The sequence below is a fragment of the Misgurnus anguillicaudatus genome, chromosome 25 (genome assembly GCF_027580225.2).
Source record: "Misgurnus anguillicaudatus chromosome 25, ASM2758022v2, whole genome shotgun sequence".
NCBI classification, from domain to species: Eukaryota; Metazoa; Chordata; class Actinopteri; order Cypriniformes; family Cobitidae; genus Misgurnus; species Misgurnus anguillicaudatus.
In genome coordinates, this window is record NC_073361.2 from 12,019,728 (window position 1) to 12,031,080 (window position 11,353).

Consider the following 11,353-nt stretch of genomic DNA (forward strand, 5'->3'; position numbering starts at 1 on the left):
GATTGGGTTTGTGTACGCATGCGCAAACCGCCGCCGTACGCTTCCCTGCATGGAAACCTGAAGCGGATCCATGTGACCCGCCTATCGGGATCATCATCGGCGCTGCACGCCCATGTCACATCAAAGATCACTCTAACCGTCGTGTACTTGCTGTTAATCCAGACGTAAGTAAAGTTGGCGGCACATTTGCTTTGGATCCGATGATATTGTTCGGGATGTGGCGGCTACAGTAGCAGGAGACAGAAAGAGAGAGAGAGAGATCAGGGAAGAGGAATTTCCCCCTTCCCAAGAGTCCTTGTGTCTCTGGATTACCTTTAGCGAACGAGGCGACACAAAGGTAGGATCTTTTATATGTAATATCAGGACATGTATGTGTATAAAATGTCTTAATGTCAATTCTGATTGTAATATTAAAACTCGTTGGTTTGCTAACATATAACATTGTGTGTATGATGATGGCTAGCCGGTCAGCTGTCTGTGTGTGCCACAAACAAGTATTTTGGTTAAACTATGGTTTAAAATACTATCTTTTTACATACACTTGAATAAATACCATTTTTGTATATCATACTATTTACATTACATTCTAATGTACTAAAATCATACATTAGAACTACCATAATGGGACATGTCAGAAATATGATAATATTTTTCCAAAACATGGTAATTGTTGGTGAAACATTGGGGTTAAATTAAAGACAGATGTTTAGATCAGGCTATAACCTTAGGTCTCCCATGTCTACAGTTATGTGAGGGGCTGAACCCTGCAGACTCTCTGAATGGGAAATTTGTTATTGTGCTAAGCAGACCCTGCCCTGGTTTCTCATCCACCACCAGATATGGGCCTGTAGACAATATGGACCTAGATACATAATCTGCACATACACCCAGATTTCATATTAAATAGTTATGCTACACCAGGCTTATTAAAATCATTTATTCTTTTATTTAGATACATTAGTACGATATATAGCAGTCTCACGTATAATGTGTAGTTTCCTCTTTGGGTACTTGATTATTTTTAGAATTATTGACGAGACAACTTTAGTTTGGTTATCCAGACTCATCACTATTTCAATTAATGCATAAACAATGCATTTATTTGTGCACAAGTGATTACAATGGGTTTCAAATTAAAGGGTGCAGTACAAACTCTTATTTGAAAGCAAAACATTCATAATCTGAGGAGGATCCAATATACAAATGTTTGTTTTGTGCTGTGTGCATGTTGACATCAGATAAGGTGGTGTCTTCCTTAGTCACTTACTACCCCACCCATATTTAACTGAAAACCATATGGACCATTAGAGCTGTTTACAAATGCACTGAGAGTTGTCTTTCTCAGATGATAGTTAGAAAGACTTTAAATCAGTCGACTCTGCACTGCTTTGAGTGCCATAAAGTGTGTGGATGGTAGATTTTAGGAAAATGAAACCGGAAACTAGGGATTTTCAGGATATGCTCATGTGGCCCTTTTGTGGTGTAATGTTCAGGTATGTTTAGGAATGCATTAGCACATTTACATGCTTAGAGTTAACATGAAAACGCATTCGCAGCACATTTTGCCACTGTAATATGATATGTTTTTGAGAAAGCAATATTTCTGGATACTTAATCTTGATCTTTTCTTAAAAATAGGCCAGAAGAGACTAAGAAGTCCTTGGCTTGTATGAATATGCAAGCTTTATATCTGCAAGATATAAAAACACTGACAAAATTCACTTTTAGATGATATAAGCATTTAAAACGTACAGTCTGTCACTTCAATATGGATCAGCAGTTTTTATGACATCATTCTACACTTTAGCTTTTCATCAGATTCCAGGATGTAATGCTGCGTTACAGACAACTCGGATTTGTGATATATTTTCACCTCAAAACACTGAAATTATAAACGCTAAATAACGTCACATCCGGAGGTGGTCTGAGTACGGTTCGCTTTTGGGTTCTTTCTTTTATGTTCGATTTGTTTTTGAGTTGTGAAATCAGTGAGGTCCCGGTCCACTTTGCGTGTCGTTTTGACATTGTATCAAAATAAACTGCTGCACAGAAAGCTGGGGTCTCAGTTTTTATGAAGTTGTGATGTGAACAAGAAAGGATCCAAGGGTGCTTTTCCACCTGCTTCATTTAGTTTGGTTGAATCGAATTGCTCACTTGGTGCGGTTCGTTTGGGCAGGCGAGAATGCAGCAATCGAACTTTGGTGCGGACCAAACAAGGTGACCGAGACCTCCTTGAAGAGGTTTTCAAACAAACTTTAGAGCAGTTTGTTGTGGTGAGAACACGATCCGAGATCGAACCGACCTAACTGCAAAAGTACTGCGCATTTTGGACTAAACCAGAAGCCGTAGTCAGCTGCGCAGTGCATTATGGGATGAGGAAGTGTTTGTTGACAGTTTTAGGGTGCGTTCCACTCCAGTTTTGACACACACTCGCGAACTTCCCTAAACACTTCCCCTCGGGGGAATCCCTGTCGCCATTTTGAAGTGCAGTCCACTTTGTCAAGTGGACGAGGGAAGTTTGTATGGATAGACCCTCGTTCCCCCGATTTTGACAGAGGGAGCGAATCTACTTCATATGTACACTTCAGGCAGCTCCATATCCCACAATGCATCACGATTGCGACGTCACTTCAGCAACTCGCGCTTTGGACATGGAGGGGGCGATCTCCACTTTCCATGTGATCAAGGCCTTAGGGCGATCCATTTGAACCTACTTCAAGTGCTTTTTTTTTACCTACTTCAAGTGTTTCAGCAGTAGTGGGCACTCGTACAACGTAAGCAATGACGTACATCCGAGTGAACGAGACTGAGGGAAGTTATCGAGAGAAGGTCATAAAAACGAACTGGAACGCAGGGCTATTACCAATATTAGCCCAATGGCAGATCACGGACATACCTGCACTGTAAAAAATACTTTGCTGCCTTAAAATTTTTTGTTGAATCAACTTGGATTTACAAGTCATTTCAACTTACTATTATAACTACAGGTGAGTTGTTATAACTTATAAATTTAAGTTGTGACAACAAATTTCTTTTGACATGACTTGTAAATCTGAGTTGATTTAACAAAAAATTTTAAGGCAGCAAAGTATTTTTTGAGTCTTCGCCGTATGTAGTGCATTAAAACGTTGTTTTCAAGCCGCATCCCCGATTCATTCTGGAAATGAACAGTTTGTCTAGAGTGCTGTATACAAAATATGTATAACAACTACGGAGACACAATTACAGCACGCAGTCGTATGTCCATGGTGTCTGCTGTATTTTCCTCCTTTTTGTTTACTTCCGGGGTTGGAATTTCGCGCACGTTGATTTTGACCAATCGAGAAGCAGTTTAGGAAATACGTTCAAATACATGTGGATAATGAGTAATGTGGATCTTATCACATGACTAAATTTTGGTTCGTTTCAACAGGTGCGGACCAGAGCAAGCAGTGTGGTGTGAAAAGGAACCAAAACTGCTAAAAAAGCTACAATGTATCATTTTTTGCTTTGGGTCCGGACCAAATGAACCGAACTACAGATGTGAAAACACCCAAAGGCGGGGTCCATGATCTCTGAAAGCCAGTGTTGACATTTGAAATCACCTAAACAAACATGCCCCTACCCCAATAGAATCTGGCCTTTTCTTTTGATAGACGTGTCCCACACATACGCAACCCAGGCCACAATGTCGTTTAGTAGACACGCACCTTACTGCTGATTGGCTAGAAGTGTATTTTGGTATTCGGCCCGAAAACTGGCTGGGAAACCGCCCCATAATTAGTTTTTACAAACGTACCTTACAATAAACATTACTGGTGTGCATCATGAGACAAAACAATGGTATTGAATTTATATATTTTAAGTTGTGTCAGTGCAGGATGTTTTCGGTTAAGACGGCTCGGATATGCATGTTAGTCTGAGACTGGGCCCTCACTGGGAAATCGCCCCTAAAACATATTTGGGCGGCTTTCCGGACAGGGCTTATCCTGGTCCCAGACTGGGATGCGTGTTTGAGTTGCTTTTGTTTAAAAACCTCTTGTACTGACTAATTTTAACACATATCAGTGACATTGTTTTGTCCCAGGATGCACACTTGTGGTATTTCTGGTAAGGTTTGTTTGTTAAAACTTCTTAAATGTTCTAATATAAACAAAGCCTAGTCCTGAATTAACCTAAACCCTGTACAGAAACCGCCCCTTAAAGTGTTTAGTAACATTAAAAAAGAAAGCCGTTCCAGACATTATTTACGGTTTTAAGGTGGAAATATATTGTCTGGAATGCATCATTATGTTAAACTAAAAGCTATTGGCTGTTTTAAAAGAGGAGGAGCCAAACAGTATGTCCTATTTTAATTTCCAGTTTCAGTGGAAATTACATCAACCAATGGTACGAAAGCATTTCAGGGCATTTTATTGTGTCTTTAATATTGTAAATAGGGTCAATTTTGTTTTGTTCCTTTTTTAACACATGGGCCTGTAAAATAGATTTTTTTCTTGTTTTAATTGGATTAGGATTGGGCTTAAACATTGAGTAGAACTGACAGATTTAAACAGGCTTTTCACCTATTTAGGTACAAACGGAGCAATACATGGTCTCTCCCAGAAAAGGCTTGCACCCTTACCCCTCACCTCAGTGACCTTCAGATCTTCACGACCCACCTAACTCTAAGTGGTCAAGAACACTCCAAAACGTACAACTCTTCTCTCAACCCCGCAGCCCATAGCAGCTGTTACCATGGCAGCAGCCAAGCCCAAAGGGCAGAACTCCCTGGCTCTTCATAAGGTGATCATGGTTGGCAGTGGTGGTGTGGGAAAGTCAGCTCTAACATTGCAGTTCATGTATGATGAGGTGAGGATGTTTTCTATATATCACAAGAAATCTTTATGGAAAGAGTAAAATACCATTATGGTTTGGAGTTTTTTCCGGCATTATTTACAGACAGAGTGCTGGAAGCCGCAAGCGATTGCAGGTCATGTGACTATAACAACCAACCTTTCTAGGACAACATCGAAAGCTTGGCCTAACGGCTGATCATAGCTGGAGAAAGCGGGTTTTTATTTCTCATCTCTATGTATATTTGTAGTAGTAAAGTGCTAGAAATCAATATCCTTTGCTGATAGTTCCTCGTCATTGTGGAGAGTGCAGTTCATGGTTCCATAGCACTCTCGCCTGTTTTTACTATTTGTTAAATATAGTTTTTTTTTTAAGTTCAATAAATGTTACTTTTTTAAATTGAGACTGTTAACATTTTGCATCATCGTATCATTTTTATTATTTAAATTGAGTGAGCAAAAGGAGTATCGGGTCCAAATATCGGCTAAAGAAAATCAACTAAGGCTGATGAAACAAAAATCGGCATCTGCACTAAAAAATCCATATCGGTCGATCCCTGATCATTAACATTAAACTATAGTGATTTTTCTTTTCATTTTTTATACACAGAGCTCAAATTCATTGCATTTTCCTGTTTTCTTTTGATTGACAGGATATATATATCGGCCATGACTATTGTCCGTTTATAAACTATCTTCCGATTTGCTGTTATTGTCCAATATTGATAATTGGCCAATATATTGCAGCATCTCTACTTTGTTTTAGTGATTTTGAGTAGTGATGTTAGTAGTACTAATATATTGCAGTGGCCGATATATCGGATGATGGTTGTGTGTATATATAATGAAAAGACATTCGGGTGTAAAGCCAAAGACTGACAAACAGTAAATGACCAATCATTATTCACTAGGGATGCATATCAATTAATCGCGATTAATCTATAGCAGAATAAAAGTTTTTGTTTACATCATATATGTGTGTGTACTGTGTATAATAACTTTGTATAGTTAAATGCACACACATGCATGTATATATTTAAGCAATGTTTACATGTGTATATACATTTGTATATTTATGTATAATTTATATTATATATAAATATAAATACTTAATATATAAATATATTTTTTTCTTAAAATTATACATGCATGTGTGCATATTTATATATACATAATTATTATACACAGTTCACACACATATATGATGTAAACAAAAACTTTTATTCTGCTATAGATTAATCGCGATTAATTGATATGCATCCCTATTATTCACTATTTCACGTAACATTAGGTTGTGTTCAGTGTTGGGTAAGTTACTCAAAAAAAGTAATTAATTACTAGTTACTAATTACATATTCAATCATGTAATTAGATTACTTTACAAATTACTCTCTCCAAAAAGTATTTAATTACTTATTACTAATTACTTTCTAAATCCTATTTAGTACATGATACAAGGATAGGCTTGAAATGGCTGGAATAAATAATATATAAATGTACATCAATTATTATGGTCCCACTTTAGGGTCCAATTCTCTCTATTAACTAACTATTAACTACTTTTGCCTCAATACACTCCAACAACTAATACTAAAGAAGTTATACATTTTATGTATTGGTAGAAATGGGGAGGGTTAAGGATGTAGAATAAGGTTTTGCAGAATCAGGCATTAATATGTGCTATTAAGTATTAATAAACAGCCAGCATCTCATTAATATTCACTAATAATCAACCAGTTAATAGTGAGAATTGTAAACTTAAACCATGTTAAATCCACTATTGTATTATAGTATATATAATTGTTTAGAGTCCATACACAGTATTTAGTTACATCAGAAGTAACTGTAATTAGATTACAAGAAAAATAAGAGTAATCCCTTACTTTACTTTTTCAAAGGAAAAGTAATTTAATTACAGTAACTAATTACTTAGTAACTAGTTACACCCAACACTGGTTGTGTTACACACAGCAACACTGGCATGCGGCAAAGTCTTATTCAAGCAGTACTGTAAGCTTTCAGCAGTACATATGTCTTATTTTTTTATAAGTACTCAAAGGGTATATTCATAAATATTATGAAGAATAATGTTTTTATTTGATTTTAGCGATTTTCTGTTTGTTACTGTAATAACATTTGTTTTATATCGGCCTTAATATCAATATTGGCACCGGACAAAAAAAAACATTGGTCGACCACAGATTTTTGAATATGTATTGCTGAATACTGTTCCTGTAGCTCGGTTGGTTGGTTGAGCATTGTGTTAACAGCTCCAAAGCTTGTGGGTTCAATTCCCAAGAAACACGCATAATGACATACTGATAAAAATGTATAGCTACTGCAGTAAACGTCTGCAAATGCATAAATGTACCGAGGAATTACACACCTCTTGTCTTCTTTCTTGCAGTTCGTGGAAGATTATGAACCCACAAAAGCTGACAGCTACAGGAAGAAGGTGGTTTTGGACGGTGAGGAAGTCCAGATTGATATTCTGGACACCGCAGGTCAGGAAGACTATGCAGCTATCCGGGATAACTACTTCCGCAGCGGTGAAGGTTTCCTTTGTGTCTTCTCAATCACTGAACTTGAATCTTTCGCAGCAACTGCTGACTTTAGGTAACTAATAGATCTTCTGATGAGAGCAGATGCTTGTAAGATTGTTTAAGAGGGCTGTATTGATTTTTAAACGTTTTTCGTTAATTAATGACGATCTTGTAAATGCACTGGGTCTTTTTGCTTAATTGCATCACTGAAAATTCAAAGACTTTGACAAATTTTGACATAATGTTGTAGTGGTATTCCCATTCTTGCTAAGGCAAGCGGTTACATCACTATTATGGCTTATACTTTAAGCTTTATTGCAGTATAAACAATTTGCATAATTTGTCCAACATCATTTGTTACAGAAGCCCTTACATACAGACAGGTTAGGGAAAATACATGGAAAATGTGTCCGGGAATTGTCCGGAATCATTCGAATGTAGTTCTTTTACGCTACCAAGGATTTTTCTGAATCTATGCATGTGTTCACTTCACACACATACTGTAAAGACACGTGACATGTATTGTATTTGTGCACTTGCTGGATTTTTCAGTATGGTCTTAAGTTTGTTTATTTTCCACAATTTCTCGAGAAACCATGCATGTGCATTTTTTCTGATTCGCTCATAAACTACCACATCACATGATTTTTGCTGGTGAAGGATCTCAGCTTCAGCGTGGATAGTCAAGAGCTCCCTGATGTCTTATTCATTCAAGTTTGCCAACCCTTTTTGTCATGAATGTTGATCTGCATTTTAAACCTTTGTGTCAAAGAGTTGAACAACCCCTTACAATTCAATTCAATTCAATTTTATTTATATAGCGCTTTTCACAATAGTTAATTGTTTCAAAGCAGCTTTACATTAATAGAAACAGTAAAAAGCACAGAAAAGCGACAGATAGCACAACATAATACACGATAGCATAAGCAGTTAAATTTGCTGCGGCTATGACTCAACATTATAAGCGAGCGTATTACTAATGTAACGTCTAGAAGAGGAAGCTAAGTTAAGCCCAAGAAGGCTGCCTCCCCGGGTAAAAAACCCCCTAGGAGAAAAAAAACCCGTGCTTTTAGCCAAAGGAAATAAAAAAGTCCTAGAAGGGAAAAACCCTTGGGAGATATATATATACACACAGGACAATTTCTCATTGGCAGATGATAAAACAATTACAAAAATCCTATAGTTTTTACACTTAAAGGCAGAACCCAAGCCAAAAGCCTAAAGAACAGAATATCATGGAGATCTGAGGGTTGAACTCTTTTGAGCCAGCAAACAACCATCCACTATACCCTAGCACAGGGGTGTCTAAACTCGGTCCTGGAGGGCCATTGGGTATCATTCACTAATAATTGCGTACATTTATCGTATTTATACGCACACTTGAGCGTACGCACATGAGTTTGTTCTTATACTTGTTCTTATGTTAGTGAATTTGGAGTGTTCTGCATGAGCAGCCGCGTGCACAAGGTTGGTAATTTGCATAAAACACACCCAAACCAGCTCCATATAAGGGTTTTCCGCAGCGCAGTGCTGGTCCACAGAAAACTTTAGAGCAAAGAAATCCATGATCATATTTATTATCAGTAAAGTTCTGCTTTGCATTTTTTATTTGGGAGGTTTTGCTGTCGCTGGAGGAAGCCAGTGCTGTCCACCGACCGGAGTAACATTAAATAAGTAAAATAATAATAAAATTAAAAATCTACAGAGACACCTGCCCTGCCCTGGCATCATGATGGGACTGGGAGGGCATTTTGCTTGGACAAGCACCATATTTTTGCACTGCTTCTGGAGAATTTTTTTCTTCTTCCAAATTTAAGCAATGCCTCTTCATATTACATCAGACATAGAAAGTTACATGTGCTTTCCCCACACAGAGAGCAGATTCTGCGGGTGAAGGAGGACGAGAATGTCCCCTTCCTGCTGGTGGGGAATAAGTCCGATCTAGAGGACAGGAGGCAGGTAAACGCAGATGAAGCCAAAGCCAGAGCTGATCAGTGGGGCGTTTGCTACGTGGAGACGTCCGCCAAGACCCGCGCCAATGTAGATAAGGTAGGAATATTGAGAAAACACAAACTTACATAAAGACGGTTTAAAAAGTGGTTTAAGATTCTAAAAATAAGCAAGAAAACCTTATTGAACTAAAAAAATGAGCACATAAACAACTGTTACTTGTTAAAATCTATCTCAAAAGAAGTTAACATTTACTTGCCAAGACCAATGTAGAATGTTATTGTCTATTGTGCAGTTTTTTAAACAATTTTTATTTTTGTTTGTTTGTTTTACAAAAACACAAAACGTATGTTTTCAGTACTATTCACAAAATAATATATGGTCTTGACTGCAGGTTTTCTTTGACCTCATGAGGGAAATTCGTGCTAGGAAGATGGAAGACAGCAAGGAGAAGAACGGAAAGAAGAAGAGGAAAAGTCTGGCCAAACGAATCCGAGAAAGATGTTGCATCTTATAGTCTTGGCGATTTTGTTGGTCATCTTTTAGGTTTTCCATATGTATCTGTATGTTCTATATTTTGCCCTATTGCCAGTCAAACAACGTATTTGTGTGTCAGTTGTAAGTTTGTTGCTTAGATTAAATGAATTGGGAAGATTGGGAAGGTCCACTTGATTTCCAGAAAGAATCTCCTTTGTCAAATCAATGACATTTACCAGGAACACCAGACACCATTGAACCTGGATCTGGAAAGCTTCAGATTTTATTCTTGTGTCAAATTCATGTTTTGTAAGTTTTTCACCCAGTCCTATTAAAATTCAGGTCAGATAGATTTTATTTAAATAGCAATTGGCCATAAATGTGAATATTATAACTGTACAACTTGTCACCACTGTGAATTATAATAAATACTATTAAACTATTAATTTAAAGATTCTTAACGGCAAACTATTTAACACTGACAAACACTAAAAATACAGAGAACCAAAGCTAACCAATAACCAGCTTTGGAAAATGAGTCCAACACATAAACAATGCTTTACTGGGACCATTATTTTTACTACAGTAACCCTAAATTATTATTATTATTTTTAGAAAGGATTGGTATTCCCAAACCTGACCAAGAATCAGAAAGATAATTTGGCTATTGCAATTTTGTGTACATCCTGGTGCCTTGGTGTACATTGCCAGTGTACCACCCTCACAAATCTCTTTGGTGGCTGATCATTTCGGAATAAGCGAGGCAGCTTATTTTTCAACACTGTATTGTCAATGTAAGCAGTTTGTTAAAGAAGTCACTTTCATGTTTATTCTCTGCTTTGCTATAGGAAGCTTAAAGATGTCTCTGCAACATTGGATGTTGCCCAGATGTGTACTTTGACAATGTTATGCTTTTATGTGATGTGTAAGTCCAAAGTGTGTCTGTTAGGATGGCTTGTGGAGGCATTTCCATACCAGACAAATATATCAGTCGTGCGACTTTTTTTCCCTACAGATTTGTTTTTATAAAGTATCGCCAGTTTGTTTATTTCAACCATTAAAAATATTTTTTTCTAATTTAAAGTGCTTAATTATTATCAAAGCGTGATGTGTATGGAGTAATGTCTTACTTTTTTATTCTGCCGTGCTGCCGCTACATTGATTTCAGAAATTAAATGCTAATAAATGCTAGATTTCTAGTTGATCAGAGTACTGCTTTTGAGGCTCTTTTAAACCCCCCACCAAAAACAAAACAAACCATGAAAGCATCAGGGCTCTCAATTGTCCCTACAGCACAATTGCCATCAATTTGTTTGATGTTAACATTTAAAGAAATTAAATTATGATGAAAATGTCCCTAAAAATGTTTGCAGAGGAACCATTTAAGTGGCTGTCTTAAATATGACTAAACTATTTTGATTAATCTAAAGATAATACACCAAAGGCCAGTGGAGTGTTGGTTTATATCTGCTTAAGTTTAATGTACTAAGGGGATATTTTTGTGACCATGGTAGGCTTTTATATCAAAAGCAGCTATGTTATTGCCTGTAATAACTTATTATTTTTGTC

General features: G+C 37.0%; 1 protein-coding gene across 1 annotated transcript; it reads left to right on the forward strand.

The window, feature by feature from the left end:
- The first annotated feature begins 20 nt into the window (after positions 1-20).
- ralaa (v-ral simian leukemia viral oncogene homolog Aa (ras related)) lies at positions 21-10,861 on the forward strand. Its single transcript, XM_055183105.2, has 5 exons — positions 21-337; positions 4,553-4,830; positions 7,222-7,430; positions 9,232-9,406; positions 9,702-10,861. The coding sequence occupies exons 2-5, from the start codon at positions 4,717-4,719 to the stop codon at positions 9,822-9,824; spliced, it is 621 nt and encodes a 206-aa protein (XP_055039080.1). The 5' UTR covers positions 21-337; positions 4,553-4,716; the 3' UTR covers positions 9,825-10,861.
- The last annotated feature ends 492 nt before the right edge of the window (positions 10,862-11,353 follow it).

Excerpts from the sequence above, each read along its gene's own strand:
- ralaa (XM_055183105.2), top strand. The coding sequence starts at position 4,717 with ATGGCAGCAGCCAAGCCCAAAGGGCAGAACTCCCTGGCTCTTCATAAG. Across the intron at positions 4,831-7,221 it reads TGCAGTTCATGTATGATGAG|TTCGTGGAAGATTATGAACC; the intron begins GTGAGGATGTTT and ends TCTTTCTTGCAG. Across the intron at positions 9,407-9,701 it reads CCCGCGCCAATGTAGATAAG|GTTTTCTTTGACCTCATGAG; the intron begins GTAGGAATATTG and ends TCTTGACTGCAG.